We start from the raw sequence: 19,555 nt of genomic DNA on the forward strand, positions 1-19,555 counted from the left end.
ATGGTTGTGAGCTGCCTTAGTGGACAACCCAGTTCACACATGTGCTTTGTCCAATGCAGTTCATGCATGTCCTTTGCCCATTATTCTAAAGTAAAGACAATGGACAAAATCCATAGCAAATTAGTTGGGACCAAAGGGTCAGTTCACACATGTAAGCCAGTCACTCCTTCTCCACGCACAGAGGCATTCTTACCCGTGGACTTCGTGGCTGAAGTCCAGGGCCTCCACAGCCCCTGGGGCCCCCCCAAAACCTCTCTAGTCTCTCCCAGGTGGTGTGGTTGCCAGGCAAAGCACAATGATGCTTAGGTCCAGGCTCCAAAATTACCAAGGTACACCTCTGTCCACACAAACCCTTCTTTGGAAAAAACAACACCACCCTCCTGGAGTAACACAGGCAGCTCATAGCATGTGAATAGGTTCATTGTGTCTCATTGTAATAAAAACAAAAGTCTACAAATCAGGTCTCAAAAATCACATGAGAACAACACAGAAAACATTGGACTGAATCAATGTGACATCATCATCTGGGTTGTCCATGAAAAGAAAGCGAACAGAAGATGGCAATTCCAGAGAGAGAAATGAGTGTAGAAGCAACTTATGTGAAATAACGAAAAATGTTATCTAAAGGAATGGTTTACTATAGAAATTGACGAGCTATTTCATTTTTCTGTGTTTACTCTTACTATTACCTATCTATGGATTAAATACTACCCATAGAAATCCCTGGTCCATATCATATCAAATATATAGTTCAAATATAGTTCAATTTGCATGTGACATTGATAACTTTATATAAAAATATATGTAGAAAAATATAACATCGAAGGGTTGCTTTCAAAATTGCAACATCTGAGAAATATTAAACACAATGAACTACAGCATAGGAAAACCATCTAATGGTGAATATGAAGAAACCACATTGCACATTTGCCAGCATGAACTAAATAAACATGACCAGAAATCATCCTGGTTTTTAGTAACAGTCCAACATTAACATTACTTTCAGTATAAACATATTTACACATGAAACCCTCTTAAGTTTCTGCTTCGATTCCAAGGAAATCCAGCATGTGGAAAACAAAATAAAATACAAGAGAAACATACTTTAAACACAATCAGAATTAAAATGCAGAAATATAAAGGCATATAAAAAGATGATTTTAAGACTGTTTTGTAAAGCAGGTCTGCTTTCATTTCAAGCATATCTTTGGCACTGCAGCATCTTTCATGTGTGGAGTAGATGCATGCATTATTTCTGAGCTAAACATCATTTTTTGTAAAGCCATTAAAACTCTCTATTCAGTGAGAAACACAATGTCATATTCTGTTCTAGAATGCAGATGGATTGTGCTAGGGGAAGGCATGTGTGCAGATTTTGAGGCCATCACAGGTAAATGAGAAAAATGTACACTTTTTATGGGTAAGATTGTTGGTAGTTGAGAGGAGAACTACCACCAGCTGGAGATTTTAAAAAATCTATGAGAAATTCTACACTGAATCTGTATAGCTGCCAAATTGTGGCTGGAATCGTAAGTGTCAATCCATGAGTTCTGCACATGGCATCTGGGCTTCTATAGCATCCACTATGCTGATCCTGACCTTTGGGGGTGACTTGGCATGGCATATGAAGCTACATTCAGAAATAAAACCAATAACCAATGCAGCATAGTGGCTAAGAATGTGAGCCATGAAGTTCCCAGTTCAAATAATATATTAATCATGATGAACTCACTAAGTGGTTTTAGGCAAACCACCAACTCTACAATTCAAAATGTGCCAAGATGTTCTTTCTCCTTTTTCATTTTTTTTTTTTTTACTGCCCAATAAAACAAGTAGGGGTGCAGACATAATGGAATTGCTTAGTTTAGGAAGCATGTCATTTATGTTCAATAAAAGTACAAAGTGCTCTGCAGGAACACCAAAGGACAAAGAGGTAGGAAGCAACACGTTAACTGAAGTGGAGGGGGATCGGATGCTGTCATTTCCTAAGTGCAAATGTTAGAAGTACAAATCTGGTGCTATCGACAAGAATGTGATGCTTGCTTCCAAGTGCATGTTCTTATATTGCTATTTTGTGATGTCATAAAGCTCTTTAAAATGGAATGAGATTTTTCTTTACTGATGATATATCATCATAATCTGTACCTATACTTGAGCAGTATCTACAACATATATCAAGTATATATATAGCCATTTCTTTCCTATCATATAATGTACATTTGCTTAGCTTACAACTGTATTAATGTCTGGCAATATTTCAAGTAACTTCCCCCCTGGCTTCTTTTCTTGCTTCTCTTGTCTCCTGTTCCGAAACCACAGATATATGGGGACACAGCTTGATTTTATAAGGCATTGCGGAAACTGCCACATGTCTTGAGTTATGCTGGTATGCTTAGCCACTTAGAAGTGTGTAATAAATCTGGTATGGCCTGTGGATCACCACACTGGAGAATGGGGAGTCTGGAGCTCTACATTTCAGCCAAATGGAGCTACGTTCCAACAGCCTTCCTGTCATTTGCACAGATCCTGCTGAGGAGGATTTCTGAATAAACTTGGTTTATTGGACCTCTCACATGATAAGGGGATTGAGGATTTGATAGATAGGCTTGCAGTTGCATTAGGTTGCTTTGGTTGTTGAAGTATTTGCCCAGAGCATAGGGCCTCGATAACGTCATTGTCATGGGAGAGTTTCCTTCAGACGTTTTGGATTTCACCACCTGAAAAAGAAAGAGCAGGCTCATGAAACATTCCTATTTGCACTTCAGACTATCAGAGCATAGGACCATAGGAAGCTGCCATATACTGAGTCAGACCATCGGTCCATCTAGCTCAGTATTGTCTACACAGACTGGCAGTGGCTTCTCCAAGGCTGCAGGAGGTGCATAACTGATGGAGATGCTCCATAACTGCTCTTAACTGCTAAATGCTACTGCTAATGTTAGAGTGTTTCAGACTCCTAGTTCAGTCCTATCTACAAATTATGCTGATTTGATGAGAACAGGATTACAGCTAGATCCCCTGCACTAGGGTAACTCCATGTTCTACTGCACTGAAATGGTGCAGGACTACTTCTGTGCAAATTGTCTTAGAACTCTTTGGAGCTGTCAATCATAACAGAGAGGCTATTCTCACAATGGGGGGAAACCGGGCTAAAGAAGCCCAGCCCAGTTTCCCGCCATCATGAGAACTAGCGGGTGAGTCCGTTGGTTCTCTGGTGACTAACCCGCCAAAGTAGCTCTCCCCTTAGCCCAGGTTAGTGGAGCGAGTGCTCTGCTGACCCGGGTTTCCTGATCATGTGCTGCCATGGTGACACATGAGTAGACCCCTGACCAGGAGCCTGCAAGCAGCCTCCCAGGCTCAAGGGTCTCTCCAGAATGCCCTGTGCACTCGTGCAGGGCATCCTGGAACTTCCGGGGGCCACGTGGCCCCCAATACCCACAGCCCCCGCCGGCTCCGTGATGGAGCTGGCAGTTGCGTGGGTGGCCAATCTGGCTACTGATTGTCTGAGAGGAGAGTGGGCTAAGCCCGCTCTCCCTGCAGACCTGGAAGAAGCTCATCTCACCGATCGTGAGAAGAGCTTCAGAGAGTGACAGAAGTGGTTAGAGTGGAGATTTAGGTCTAGATAGGAACAATCTCAAAGAGGAATTGTTCTGAGACTCAAGTTCAGATCTTGCCTCTGGTGTAAAGTTACGAGAGCAATTTGGCTGAGCTATGCATCTTGAAGAGTCAGTGAAGAGCCCAGGATTTAAATGGTAATCCAGCTTGCTGCCAGGAAAAGATGAATTTGCTGACATTGGTTTGTGTAATATCTGTATACATTGCCTGTCTGTGATTGGCTTTTCATAAACCACTACCTCTGGCGATCTTGCACAATAGTGATTGTGGTCAAAATCACAAGAAAGCTAGACATCCTTTTGCCAAGTGCTAACAGCTTATTCTTTAAGGGTGGAACTCTGGTGCTGAGGCTATTCAGATCAAGTTTGGAATTTCTGTTTGGGCCAAAATGGAGCAGCATGACTAGAACTCTGCTCTCCAGACAGATGGGATGGGGGCAGTCTAGTGTGGGGCTGCAGAATGGGGGGTGTTTTTTAATTCCTTTCCCTCTATCCCATTTCCCCAATGAAAACCAGCCGCATTAAGGAAAAACATCTGACTATTTCCCAATGCATAATTATAATTGAAGAGAATGTTCAGTAGAATTACTCTAACCATTCCATTAAATTCATTGCAGATTATTCTTTTCCAAGTCTAGCACATTCTTTTCCCAGTGGGCAAATAGCAGCATAAGGAGGTGATTTACATAGAGCAAATGGCACAAGAGGGAAGGGCAAATTCCCCTCCCTTCATGATGAAATCCTGATCCCCTGTGGCTAACATGTGTTCAAGCACTGGGGAGGTTATCTACTTTTCAGGCCTCAGAAAACAGCCTCGGAAAATAGACATTTAACTGTTGGAAGCAAAGCAATTCAAGTATATATGACTTTTATCCCTTCATACCATCCCAGGACACAGAAGGTTTTCCTTTTAGTCTAATTTAGAATTAACTTTTCATTTATATTTGAATGCCAAGCAAATTTGATGGTGCCTCTAGGTCTACACATGCTTAAACATTCTGGCTGACATGTGCAACATTACAGAGCCATAGTATTGCACTAGTAGCAAAGGCAGTCCTACTGCAGTTTTCCCCACTGCCGCAAATGAGGAAAGCTGTGGTAGTGCTGCCTACACTACAGCCCATTTTTAACAGCATTGGGAGTCCACAGCAACCCCAGGGCACAGGGGAACAACACACCACAAACCCCTTTCCTAAGGTTATTCAGAGCACAAAACCCTTCCCTACGTTTATTCAGGTTATCCAGTTATTCAGGCTTAGGGTTATTCAGAGAGGAAATATTTGTCTTCTTCTGATCACTAACACTGTAGCAGCAGTTCAGGATCAGTAGAGATACCACTCTAATAGAGATATCTGTTCTTTCTTCTGATCTCCCACTTAAATTTGTTGATGGACAGTGCATAAGACATCTGGCAATTATACTGGATAAGTGTGCTAAAATATTTTTCAAAATGAATTGTTTTTGGAAGTACATTAACTTCAAATATTGATATTTTATTCCCCCCCCCCACCTTAGCCTTCTCAGATACATTGTTAAAATGCATTCTTATGAAGGTGTGTATTTTGTTATGTTGTGCTTTGTTGTATATATTATTCTCTCTTATTACTGCAATTATCTTGTATCTTCTTCTTCTTTCTTATTACTGGAATTATCTTTTATGTATCTGGGCTATTGTCAGAGCCTTAGTTTTGTCACAAGTGGTACAAGCATTTACCTCTTCCCCTAAAAAGAAATGTGTGTGTGTGTCTGTTTACTGTAGTGGCACTTCACAATTAATGAAAAATGTTCATTTCAATGTAGAAAAAATATTGGAATATTGGCGTGGAAGAAACAGGTACAGTGACTAGGAAGACATTGTTCCACTAATGAAATTGGGGCTACAGCTCTTGAAACAGCTGGCAAAAAATTAAGAATAGTTTTGAAAGAAAACAAAGGATAATACTGATTTTGATAACAGCAAGAGACTATGAACACATGCCAGTCATTTATTTAAATTCCATAGGAGTTTGAAAGAATAATTGTGTCTGCCTTTTAAAACCTATTGAGGCTATTCTCACGATGGGGGGAAACTGGGCTAAAGGAGCCCAGCCTGGTTTCCCCCCATCGTGAAAACCACTAGGTACGTGGGTGAGCTTGGTGGTTCTCTGGTGGCTAGCCTGCCAAAGTAGCCCCCCTTAAATGGGGTTGGCAGAGTGAGTGCTCTGCTAACCTCATTTTGGCAATCGTGAGTTGCCACACTGTGGTGTCTCGTGAGGAGACCCTCAATGGGGCCTCCAGTCTCGGGGGTCTCCCCAGGATGACCCACGAACTTGCATGGTGCATCCTGGGACTTCTGGGGGCCAGGTGGCCACCATTCCCCACAGCCCCTACCAGCGACATGATGGAGCCAGTAGTCATGTGGGCAGCCAATCCGGTCTCCCAGGTCTAGGTGTCTTGATCATGTGTGGGGAGAGCAGGCTAAGCCCGCTCTCCCCTCACAAGCCCTGCAGGCTCTCCACACTGCTCTCTATCTTCAATTATTAAAGTTCTTCATTGATACTGTTGTATTATTTGGTTCTGCTGTTATTTACACCTTGTAACCGTAGTCTCCTGTCCTCTGTTAACCTGCTACACTATATTACAAATGCCCTTAACGTTCTTCTGCAGCAAAGACATGGGGCCAGGAGAAGGAGAGGAAGGCAGTGGCTCTCCCATTTTAAAATCTTGTCCCTGGGCCCACTCCAAGCTTGCTACGCCCCTGCACCCAACAGTTCAATAGTAGGCTGCTTTCCCACAGATTCAAAAGTAGTCATCTTGTTGAGCTTTCTCGTCTACAAGCTCTTTGTTACCCCTCAGATAATTATTTCAAAAAAAAATCCAGGGCTCCTAAGCCCACAACCCAATGTTGCAATGTTTCTTATTACTTAAACACTAAGAAGCATAACGGTCTCTTATGCATGGAATTCCAGGCAACAAGCAAGAAACTTAGCTGAAACCTAGACTCTGTCTTCAAGTCTGAACATAGATATATACACATAAACAAGCATGTCTAGGGCAAGAACTGAGACAATGCTACACAGTAAATTCCAACAGGAAACATGTTCTTGAGGGCTGTGTGACACTCAGGGAGACGTTTCCACAGGTCAATGAACACTACCAAAGCAAAGGGAGAGCAGTGAAAATTGCCACGCTCTTGTGCAAGAGGGAAAGGCTTTTGTTAGAAGCATGTGCACACCATTAGGCAGGATGTCAACTACTATTTTTACACCTTACTGATAAACCTGCTTGACGCTAGCAACTCTCATAAACTGAGAGCCTGAATATCTGCAGGAGACTGATCACAAAGAAATAAAAATAAGTTCAAAACTATGAAATATCCCCAAACCTGAATGCTATCACTTCCTATTCTGCAGACTGTACATAAATGGCTAAAGGTCACTTTAAGTAGCTAAAAAACTGCAATCTTTTTTATGTCCCTTAACCATCTATTTCCTTCAGCTACTTAAATGTGAACTCTTATTACCCCCCAGTTTGGCTCAGCATGTCTGAATTCGTCACAGGTAGAAGCAGTAAACTAGATACCAACTGATGATGAAATGTGTGAGTGAATAAGTTCGTTTTGATTTGCCCCAAATTGGCTGCTTCTCATATTTTAATTTTATTAAAGTGCTGCCTTTGTATTTTTGTTTGTTTTAGATTGCCCCATTACCTGCTTCCCCTTCCTAACCTAAATCTCTGAAATGGTATCCCCAGCTGAATTTTGAAATTCAGGGCGTGCCACAGTAGTACATAACATACGAATTGATGCTACCTGAATCATGTTCTTCCTCAACACAAGCTGCACTACATTCTTATTAGTAGATTCAGTGTTTACTTTAAACTTCAAGTCCAAAGTCACATCTATACCACAGTTTTTGAAGGGGAAAGAGCGTGAGCATGCTAAGAACACTTTAGTACTGTGGTTGGAATGTTCAGTTATATTGTGTGTAAACTTTCAGGGAACTATCTAACTCACTATATAAATGTATCATCTGGATAGTGGCAGTGTGACACCCCACCAGAGGATTGTTTTGAAAAAGCTGCATCCTCGCAAATCTTTATTTTTATTATTTATTTTTTTTTAAAAAAAAAAACACTTTTCTGAGTTTTAATTAACCACAGCACATTTTGTTTCTGTGCATGTAGGGGGAATCCAGTGAAAGAAACCTTATAATTGTGTTTGCTTTTTATAGATCGTTATGAAAAACTTTGCCAAGTTTCTTCCATTGGAAAAACAAGCTCTTTCACTCAGTTGTTCCTGTTCCTGCCTGCCTTCATAAAACAATCAAATTCTCACTCGTGTCAGTGCTGAGCCTATCTGACTATTACCCTAAGCAAAGGGCTTGGCTAGGAACTGACATGGCATATAAACAGGTGTCATTTGGTTACATAAAAAGTTGTATTTATACATCCTTTGCAACATTTACAAGTTACAAGTTTCAATCCAGCTTGCAGACTTACCATGCTTGCTTGTTAAAAGCAAGTGTGTGTACCTTGTGTGGGATAGCAAATCCCATTAATAATTAATAAAATTAATAAAAATAAATAATAAATAATAATACATCAGTTCTGGAGAAGTTATTCTTTTGAATGTGGTGTAATTACTCAGATGCTAGCTAGACCCTTTTGTTCTATAGCCAGCTTTGACCAGCCAAGGAAGTAGGCAGTTATCCATCTGGTCAAGAGGGTCAATATTAACCAGCACTAAACCAGCAGTGTGCATCATTTCAGATCAGGTCCAGATTGTGAAGCATCACCGTAAACTCCGTGGTACTTCAGGAGCCCACTAATGAGATGCAGTGAGCTGGTCGCCTCAGCCACCAGGTTAGCAGAGGTGGCAGATTAGCTGCCTTGGCTGTCCTGCTGCTTCTGGTCATCTGCCTCACCAACCACCCCATTAGTTAGTGGGCAGGTGAGTGCAGCAGAAATCAGTGGGGGTAGGTGGGGAAATGGGAGTGAGGTATCATGATCTGAATACACTGTTGTATCTCTCATAGAAGTTTGCACTGAAGTTGGATTACATTTTACAGTTTGGAGAAGCCCAGAATCTATCTATATGGTTGCTAAGAGTTGACACTGACTTGATGGCACTTAATCGATCAATCAACCAATCGGAATCAGATCACTTGACCAAATCAAAATGGAGAGAGAGCAAGAATGGGAAGGCAGCAGGGAATGAATCATAGTCTCACCTCATTGAGGCTGAACTTCAAGGTGCAAGCTGTAGTCTACATGGCAATCTCATCTGCCCAGAATGTAAGCTAAAATCCAAGGTGGGCAGGGAGTGCTTTGTTAACAGCAAAGCTTCTTTCAGAAAAAAAGAAACCCTAAGAACTGTGATAAACAAAACGTCATTCCAATTAAATTGTGGGCACTGATTCTGACTTTATTTTCAATATACCAATGTATACAAATTGCTGAGTATCTTCCTACTGAGGTATCTATGGCAAATACGTAATTGCCCCCAGCAATGCTACAATTATTTCTATAATACAGTCTAACCTACATTAAACTTACTTCCATAGGGTGTCTTAAATGCTACTCAGAATAAATGGGCTCACTGCAACCTCTTATTGTGAATTCAATTTTTTTAAATGGTTTTTTCCCATTGAATTTTCCTTCCCATCATTTGTGGATACAGGGGAATATCTCTCCCACTGTGTGGTTTACCAGGTCTATGGAGACCACATGCATAGACAGGTTTTGATTTCATCTGACTTTCTTCTTTGGCAATATTTTAGTTATGGTTCATGGAGAAAGAGAGACCCAACCTTAAGAGAACCAAATAAGAGTTGGGAGAAAGACAGAATATTCTACTGGATGATTCAAAGGTGAGCACTACTCAGCAAGGAAGTAAAACTCCTGTTTGGCTAGAACTCAAGATTCATATCACAACAGAGAGGAAATGCTGGTACAGTAGCAGAAATTCTGTCAAAACTGTGGCCTTGTCCTCACTGAGGTGGTAAGCCTGTTTCTGTACTCTACCATGGCAGGTTGTGGGTGGGAGTGCACATAAGTGAATGCTCCTCCATATAAAAACAACTACCTTTCCATCACAAACTAGAATATTGGGAAGAAGAGTTCATTTTCCCTGAAATGCTAGTTTTCTATATGCAGGGAACTTTTTATATGGAGGAGAATTCAGTTATGTGTGGCTATGATAGAATACTTCTCCCTGATAATTGTTTGTTTGTTTTTTACAGGAAGGACAGGTATAGGTTGAAAATGGGCATAGGTTTAGCGAGAAATGTGGTTTTTGGTACAGATTGCCTTACATGTTTGTTTTTCTAAGGAACCATTACGTTTGCTTATATTTACCTTATTCCCTCTCTCTCTCTATGTGTATGTGTATGTGTGTGTGTCTGTGTATGTATGTGTGTGTCTATAAAAAGCTGGTTCTCATGATCCCAGTGATGCCAGGAAATTGGAAGATTAACAAGCTGTGTGGGCTCCCAATTTCTGATTGTAAGAACCCAGATGTTTTTGGTGATGTTGGCTTGGCACCTTGCCAACTCAACATGTAACTGGGATCAGTGATCTAGGTTTTGAGCTAGAACTCCTGATCCTGGTTAAATGTCAGATTGGCACTGTGCCAACCCAAAGTGCCAAAAAATCTCCAAACTCTTCCATCTGGAAATTGGGAATGCATAGGGCTCACAAATCTCCTGATTCCTGATTTCTCAGCATCGTGTGGATCATGACAATAACCCAAATATAACTATTTTAATATGTTGGACTTCTCAGCCATGTGTCCTTTGTGGAGTGCTTGATGGCAGTGAACAAATTACTCTTGAATGCCTTGGTTCTACATGGCATTATGAGTGCCAACTATTTCTGTTATATCTCCAAGAACCCAAGACTTAGAGAAGCTGAAGCAGAGAGTGCCATTTTGAAGACCTGCTTTCAGATGGAGAGCATGTGGAAATCTTACCACACATTATGATTTATGAAACACAGGGTGACTTTTTCAGAAATTGTGTGCAAAATCCTTTATTATTGTTTGTTTAATGGAGATTGAGCTTTTCATTTAACAAAGGCATTCATGAGAATTCCGCAGCTTTGCATTAAACATTGTTGTCAAGTATTGTTGCTTCAAGGCACTTCTGAGTAACTTAAGCATTTTGGCCTTACTGAAGATTGATTGATCTGTCTCCTCTAATTCTTAAGAAATTTCTTTCTGAAACGGCTCATAATTGATAATCTTTGAGTGCACTACGCTACTTATCACAGGAAAATCCTTCTGATTTGAAGTTAAACCCTAAACAAGGAGCTGCAGCAGCTGCCTTTCTTCTTTATTGGACTGCATCTCTTCAGGTCTAGTCAAAGTAATATGCCGAAATGCTTTGAAGTGATACCACAAACCCTTCACTGAGTGAGGCTCCTTGATGAAACACAGTGTTTACATGAAATGTGAACTGTAAATGTTAGGGCACAATCATACTACAGTACAAACCTGATGAACCAGACCCCTATCTCAGAATTCCGAGGGGAGGAAATATGTATGGTAAATACAGAAAGACAGCACAAGGACACTGGGAAACAAAGACGGACAGATGAAGATCAGCAGAGGCAATCTGCTCAGTGCACCTTCTCCACAGATAAAGTAAGTACTAGAAGAACAGACTTTCCTTCTTGACCCCACCCTATCTTACATCTCTAGAATCCAGATTCATGTTCTGGCAATGTTCCTAGTAGTTGGTTGTCCCATAGCAACCATGAGGCAAATGTTTTCATGAAAATGTGACAAAATTTCTTAAATAATTCATCAGAATGAGCATAAACAAATGGTTACCTCATGAAAATGACATCCACACTTCCCTTGCAAAAATTCCTTGTACCGTCCCATAGTAATAATGAAAGTGTCAACCACTTCATAGCCATATTGTTTTGCAGTGTTCAAAATAGCCTGATTTTCATTCCACAAATTCTGCACTTCTGCCTGCAATTTAAATAAAAGCAACCAATTTTATCTTACACCATTCTTTATTTATTTACAGTCTTTGCCAACATAAAATTTATGTTAATAAGTTTCTTAGTCAAATTTCTATACATATTTATCCATATACTTATCACCCCAGTGGGGATAGATGGTGTGAAGAAATACCTGTATGTATAGAAATTTGACTAGACAGAAGAAACCCTTAATTACTGATAAGTCTGAGATGAAAGTTCTGTTGGGATGTTGGGGGGTGAATTTCAGAGCGGGTGAGATATTTCATTCATTCGATTTCTATACCGCTCTTCCAAAAATGGCTCAGAGCGGTTTACACAGAGAAATAATAAATAAATAAGATGGATCCCTGTCCCCAAAGGGCTCACATTCTAAAAAGAAACATAAGATAGACACCAGCAACAGTCACTGGAAGTACTGTGCTGGGAGTGGATAGGGCCAGTTACTCTCCCCCTGCTAAATAAAGAGAATCACCACATTAAAAGGTGCCTCTTTGCCAAGTTAGATGGGGTTTCCTGAAACTTTCTCTAATTATCTTTTTTGCTCTATGTGTTTGCTGTCCTGATGGCAACATCAATGATTCTCAGCTGAATCTTAGCAGCTCCACCACTGCCCCTCACTACAAACTCTCTAGAATTAGTATAGGAAGCATCACCTTCACTTTGCCTGGTAACATAGTCATAAAGCCAATCAGAGTGACGGTTCCACCTATGGAGCCACCCATAGGTTTGGGTGGTTAGCACCCTCTGTGCACTACATCACCACTCACTCTGGGCCACCCCAGCACCCCACAAGTGGCTTTAAGGTTTTTCTCCATAGGGAAGAATGGAGGTTTCAGCAGCCCCATAACTGCACTTGGGGGGTGCTGGGGTGGCCCAGAGCGAGGGTGCCAACCACCCATGGGTTAGAAACTCATAGGGTAGTAGGTTTTGTTGTTTCTGAAGTGTTCTGAGTATAGATTTTTGGTAGCATATAAGATTTTAATGACAAACCATGAATCCACTCTCATTGCTAACCTTAAAGACACATGAACTTCAAAAAATCACTTAAAAATCAGCCCTTTGCCCAATTCCTTTAAAATAATTCTGATAGCTTCCTTGACCCCTTTGGGAACTACCACCCACCACACTCCACTCTGGGACACCCCTCCCCCCCCCCGACGTGAAGCTATACATTTGCTGCAATCCTCATTATTCCCTATGAGGAATTCAAAAATACTTTTAAAATCCACCAATAATCAGAGGAGTGTCCGATTGCCTTGGGGTTTTGTGGATGGTAAGCACCCCGGGTGCCTACCACCCACCCCACTTTTGTGCCCCTAGGTGCTCCACAATAGGGGATATGGTCTGGTTCGGGTCCCATTATACCCTATGAGAAAAATAATTAAAAATATTTCAAATAGTCATAAAAAATCATAGGGGTGTCCAATTGCTTCAGGGTTTGGGTGGTTGTTGGCACCCCTGTGTGCTCCACAATAGGGAATAATGGGCTGGTTCGAGTCCCATTATACCCTATGAGAAAAATAAAAATAAATTTCAAAAATTCATAAAAAATTGTACGAATGTCCGATTGCTTTGGGGTTGGGGTGGCAGGTACCCATGGGTGCCAGCTACCATCCCACCCACTTTTGGAGGTTCAAATTGAATCACCCCCAGTTTGGTTCAAATTCGAACTTGCAGCTCGAACCTTATGGCTGGTTCAGTTCGAATTCGAACCATTGAACCACCCTGGTTCAAATTCGAACCGGTTCGATTTTGAACCGGTTCGCACATCCCTAATGCATACCCGTGCAATTATTAGGGTGCCAAATAAAATAAAATGGCTTTCTCTAGCAAAAGTGTTTTAACAGCATACAGACAAAATGTGGCTTACCGGTGACAAAGAATGCACTCCATCTACTGGCAAATGAAAGCCCATGCCTAGGGATTTTATCACTACCAGGATATTTGAGAGATTTGCTCTGTGAATAGTCAGATAAAATAGGTATAGTTTCTTTACATATACAGAAAAATAACATAATTAAAAACATTTTTACTTTATATAATGTTCTGTTCCAATACAATGCAAATGCAGATAACACAACATCTTCTGATCAACCTTTAAGAGCAACTCCAGAACAAACAGTCTAGGTCAGCAAAAGCGTAGCAAAGAATACTATTAGGGGAGTGAGGATTTTGCTGTACATTAAACACTTACAGAGGCTAGGTAATTAATGTAATTCAGATAATTAAGGAGTATTCTACTTACCTGGCTGCACTGAATTCTGCATCTTGCTCTGGGGCAGAAGAGTGAGTGAATGAGGCTTCTTTAAAGACATAGAAACATATGAACATGGGAAGCTGCCATACACTGAGTCAGACAGTTGAACCATCTAGCTCAGTATTGTCTACACAGGCTGTCAGTGGCTTCTCCAAGGTTGCAGGCCGGAATCTCTCTTTCAGCCCTTTCTTGGAGAAGCCAGGGAGGGAACTAGAAACCTTCTGCTCTTTCCAGAGTAGCTCCATCTCCTGAGGGGAATATCTTCCAGTGCTCACACATCAAGTCTCCCATTCATATGCAACCAGGGCAGACCCTGCTTAGCTAAGGGGACACGTTATGCTTGCTACCACAATACCAGCTCTCTCCTCTCACAACCTTTAAATTAAGGTACTGTATTTTAAAACAATTAATTCACCATATTATTTATTTATTTATTTATTTATTTAACATATTTTTATTCCGCCCAAAATCTACGTCTCTGGGAGGTTTACAACAAAATAAAAACAGAAAGTAAAACATTAGTTAAAACAAAAAGAAAAATTTTAAAACATTACAACAATTTAAATTTTTTAAAACAATATTTTAAACCAGCATTAAAACCATTAAAACAATATTAATTAAAAGCATGAGTGAACAGATGCATCTTTAAATACTTTTTAAAAGCTGTCAGAGATGGGGAGGCTCTTATTTCACTAGGGAGTGCATTCCAAAGCCTCGGGGCAGCAACAGAGAAGGCCTGTCCCTGAGTGGCCACCAGATGAGCCGGTGGCAAATGCAGATGGACCTCTCCAGATGATCTCAGTGGGCGGTGAGGTTCATGATGAAGAAGACGTTCTCTTAAATACCTAGGGCCCAAGCTGTTTAGGGCTGTATAGGTTATAACCAGCACTTTGTATTTTGCTCGGAAACATACTGGCAGCCAGTGTAACTTCTTCAATACAGGAGTTATATGGCCTCTCCGAGATGACCCAGAGACCAGCCTGGCTGCCGCATTCTGGACCAACTTAGTTTCTGGACTACATACAAGGGCAGTCCCACATAGAGTACATTACAGTAATCCAGTCTGGAAGTTACTAGCAGATGTACCACTTTTTTGAGGTCATTCATCTCAAGAAATGGATGCAGCTGGCGTATCAGCTGAAGCTGATAGAAAGCACTTCTGGCCACCGCCTCAACCTGGGAGACCAGGGAGAGGCTTGGATCCAGAAGCACCCCTAGACTGCGTACCTGTTCCTTCTGGGGAAGTGTGACCCCATCCAGAATAATATGACTGGGTTGGCTGACATTTTGCTGCAAAGTTCCATTCCGATGGATGGAACAGCAGGAGCTATTTGGTGGGGAGTGCCCACTACCCCTTGAAGTCATCCCTGTCAAGCTGGGAGTTGCTAGTTTGAATACTGAGTGAGTGTTTGAGGTATCACTGGCTCTGTCCCTGCGCTATGCCCACCCTCACCAAACTCACTCTGGGCTGTGATATGTTTTAAATGCATGGTCATCTTACTCTACCGGTAAATGTGGTAGTGTCCTCCATGTAAGAGGCATTGGGTGCCAAAATGGGGCTGGGGAAGGGTTCTAGGATACTGGAGGGGGGAAGTCTAGGTATGCAGAATCTCATTTTTAAACCCTCTGCCTCCTCAAATCCAGGTGGGGGCAGAGGGCTAAGCATGCAAGGTACTCTGGCACTACCTTACAAGGTTGGCAAAAGAGAGCAGTGGGCAGGCATGAAGCCTTAGTTACTGGAGTTGGGAATTACAGTAGGTGAAGGGATGCAAGTGGCTTGCTACTTCTCTGCCTTCGGCCAGGGGCTTAAAGAAGGGAGGGATTGGGCTCAGAGAAGTCCGCCCTGCCTCCAAGCCCAAAGGCTTTCCTGTGCCAAAGGATGAAAAAGAACATCTCTTTGCAACATAAAGAATTGTGGGACAGGGATAAGCCTCGGAGGATGTGCATTCTCAGGTGCATGTCCTCCAGGTAATTTGCTCAGGAGTTCTGCCACAATCATTCTGCTTGACTACGGAGCTTATGACTAGAAGCAGAATTGCTGCAAACTGTCCCTCCCCCAGCTCCTGCCCTGCTCTATGGAGCCAAGAGCCTCAGTCCAAGGAAGGAGACACACACAGAAGCAGGTTTCTAAATATACAGAATTTGCTGGGTCAATAACCAGGAGTAAACTGGAGGTGCATGGAGGTGCAGATGCACTCATTCTCCACCACATTCTTCTCAATGGATATACATCCCCATCCATATATTGGATATGCATCTAACTGTGAATCCCACAGATAGCAATGCAGTGCATTTAGACTACACATGCAGTCAGATGCACATTTGTATGCACTCGTCTTGTGGTAGCAAACACTACCTGTCCCCTTAGCTAAGCAGGGTCTGCCCTGGTTGCATGGGAATGGGGGACTTGATGTGTGAGCACTGTAAGATATTCCCCTCAGGGGATGGAGCTGCTCTGAGAAGAGCATCTTAGGTTCCAAGTTCCCTCCCTGGCATCTCCAAGACAGGGCTGAGAGAGAGTCCTGCCTGTGATTCCTTGAGAGATTCCTTGGAGAAGCTGCTGCCAGTCTATGTAGACAATACTGAGCTAGATGGACCAATGTTCTGACTCAGTATATTGCAGATTCCTATGTTGTTCCTGTGCAACCCAGGGAATGGTATGTGTTTAGCAATAGCAATAGCAATAGCACTTACATTTATATACCGCTCTATAGCCAGAGCTCTCTAAGCGGTTTACAATGATTTAGCATATTGCCCCCAACATTCTGGGTACTCATTTTACCGACCTCGGAAGGATGGAAGGCTGAGTCAACCTTGAGCCCCTGGTCAGGATCGAACTTGTAACCTTCTGGTTACAGGGCGGCAGTTTTACCACTGTGCCACCAGGAGCTCATTCATTTAGAAAGCCACTTTGCTGAACTGGTATAAGAAAGCAAAGGTTTGCACAAAGATGTTGCATGGTGGAGTTCTGCTACATTGGGAGCTTGTGTTCCAGACTAGTGTTGGGTAAACTTGTTGGGCTAGCTTAAGGATGTAGTGCATGGATGTTGCACAAAGAAAGGAAGTCTTTTGGAAACTAGTCTGTGCACTAACAGAAGATGTTGACAAATTGCACAAAAGCAAAATAAGGTTGATAGGGCCAGACGGGGGGTTAATGCAGCAATTGCATGTTTCTTGGCCACTAGGGGTGGTGGTTGCATACCACACGATGACATTGTGTTCTCACAGCTCCTTGTGTACCAGAGTGACAGGGTGCACTTGTCGCCCATGGGCATGAGACTGTTCGTCGATGACCTGTGGTTGGGATTGGCACTGGTTTTGCAGGGTTTGTGGGGTGTACGGGGCATTAAGCGAGGCTAACGCCCGCTGTAGCAAGTGCAGTGTGGCAGTGAACAGCGAGAAAATCGGTGCAGCACCTTAGGTAAGCGTTTGGTTTTAAGGAGGAGGGGCAGATCCCTTGAGGCTTGACAGATCAGGGATGCTGCTCAGCTCCGACCTCTCTGCAAGCGGCATCCTTCCATATGGCTAGACAGCATCGGAGGGGTGGTGTTAATGCCAGAGACCTGATCTTAGGTCGGTGAAGAAGGGCGCCCCCGCTCTGTAGTGGTGGGCTGCCTGAAGCCAAGGTGCTAGTGCCACAGGCTTTTAGGCCAGGGCGGCCACGGGCTTGGCCAACCTGCTAGGGACCGCACTGTTGGTGGGTGGAGTGCCAATCCCAGCTGAGTGCCTTGCGGGCACTACATGATTTTAAAACTCAAAATAAAGTGGCCAATTTCACCAAAGTAATGTGTGTCTGTGTCTCCTTGGGTCTGGGTGCAAGCTGCTGCCAGTCTGTGTAGACAATACCGAGCTAGATAGACCAGTGGTCTGACTCAGTATATTGCAGCTTCCTATGTTGTTCCTGTGTAACCCATTGAATGATATGTGTTTGGAAAGCCACTTTGCTGAACTGGTATAGGAAAGCAAAGGTTTGGGAATGAAGAGGAAGAGTTAAAATCCTCCCCTTTGCCCTGTCCCACTTCTTCCACCTCCATGAAATTTTTGTTCACACTTAATATTTAAAATCAAAAGCATAATGGCCAATATGCTAATGGTGCTCTTGCAGAAGGACATTTTACTTCCACAAATATGTTGCATTGATGAGTTCTGCTACATTGGGAACTTGGGTTCCAGACTAGTGTTGGGTAAACTTGTTATTGGAAGTGAAGGACTATGCACTGTCTCTTGTCTCAATGACTGTGGAGGACAGACTAGTGAGTCAGAGGGCTAGAGGGTCAAGACACTGGTCATCCCTTCTCTACTGCTCTGACACTATCCCTTTGGAATGTAGATTGCTACTCTCAGGGACCCTTCCTTCCTGCCTGCCTTGTCACTTCCTCTCTCCCTCTTCTCTTCCCTTCCTTCTACCTTGCAACATGCAAGCTCTTCTCCCCTGCACCATGTGTGCAGAGATGCAGAATCTATCTGCATCCAGCTAGATAGATAGATTAGAGATCCCATCTTCTCACTTTCCTATCTAGAATGGAGTTCTCTAATAAATACCACTTATATTAATTTGGAACTATGAACTGGCTCCAAGTTACTTTACTCTCAGCATACATGCATGCCTAACTAAATTCCATTGTGTTGTGCCTCTGTGCACTCTGCTATAATGAAAAAGGGTTTCTCCTACCAGAGAGAATTCCCAACAGGTTATGGGAGCCCAGTATTTTGAGCTGCGTGTACTGCAACTAAAGAGTTAAGTCTGTTCCAGGAGATCCAGTGAGATCTAGCGTGGACACTTTGAATTGTTAATCTACAGCAGCTGCCCTTTTACGGAGCTCAGTGAGGATGGCTACTTACCTAGAGGGAAAGCTCAGGCTGACTATCCTGAACCCAGACAATTACTTGTAATGGAAAACTTGACTGAGGATTGCATTGCGAGCTGAAGGACTACAAAAAGTCACTGAAGAAGATCCCCCCACAGATGGAACCACAGCTGCTGAGAAAACTGCTAAAGAGACGTGGCAGCTCAAGGATGCAAAAGCCCAAGCTTTGATAGCTGCTTCTGTGAGTAAAAATTATCTTTCTACCATATGTGATCTTGAGACCTCAAAGGAAATGCTAAGCAAGTTAGATTCCTTGCGTATGAAAAACGGGTGGGCATACACCTTTAACTTGAGAAAGAAAATGCAGAATCTCCAGTATAAAGATGGGGGCTGTTTTACCAAGCATGTTGGACTGCTATGGGACTTTTTTGCTGTATTTAAAGCTGCAAAAGAGGAATTCACAGAGAATCAGAAGCTGGAAGCTCTGTTCCTAAGCATGCCGCCCAGCTATAGCAATATAATCGGCCAATTGGAAACCCACACCGCTCTAGCCTTTGAGAGAGCTGTGGAAACTATCTCTTCTGAAGCAAGCAGAAGAAAAGTTTTGAATTCTTGATATGAAGGTGAATTGGCAAATAACTTTGCTCTTAAGGCAACAATTGGCCATTCCAGAGGAAACCCAAGGTGGGGAGGGAATGCTGCAAGAGGAAACTGCATGTGCCCCCCCCATTTGCATACAAAGAGGTCTGGCTCCATTGCCAAGGAAACTCAGTCCAGAGAGAGAGGTCACATGACCGCCAGCAGGGAGACTGCTCCTGGAATGAGGCCAACTGGGACTAATGCCTTTAGATGTTTTCTGTGTAACCAATTTGGCCACAAGGTGGCAAACTGTCCCAAGAATCAGA

The 19,555-nt window shown here is 42.6% G+C and overlaps 1 protein-coding gene across 4 annotated transcripts in view; it reads right to left on the reverse strand.

Moving 5' to 3' along the window:
• Positions 1-402: 402 nt before the first annotated feature.
• Positions 403-19,555, reverse strand: part of CPED1 (cadherin like and PC-esterase domain containing 1) — a 182,892-nt gene continuing 163,739 nt past the window's right edge. For 3 of the 4 annotated variants that reach the window (XM_053256489.1, XM_053256488.1, XM_053256490.1), the window contains 3 exons: positions 13,456-13,543; positions 11,425-11,571; positions 403-2,717 (listed from right to left, as the gene is read on the reverse strand). In XM_053256489.1, the coding sequence (XP_053112464.1) occupies positions 2,490-2,717; positions 11,425-11,571; positions 13,456-13,543 (463 nt within the window). In that variant the 3' untranslated portion in view covers positions 403-2,489. Of the gene's footprint in view, positions 2,718-8,824; positions 8,967-11,424; positions 11,572-13,455; positions 13,544-19,555 lie in introns of all 4 variants that reach the window. The other variant, XR_008308678.1, reaches the window with a different exon arrangement.

The sequence above is a fragment of the Hemicordylus capensis genome, chromosome 5 (assembly GCF_027244095.1).
Source record: "Hemicordylus capensis ecotype Gifberg chromosome 5, rHemCap1.1.pri, whole genome shotgun sequence".
NCBI lineage: Eukaryota > Metazoa > Chordata > Lepidosauria > Squamata > Cordylidae > Hemicordylus > Hemicordylus capensis.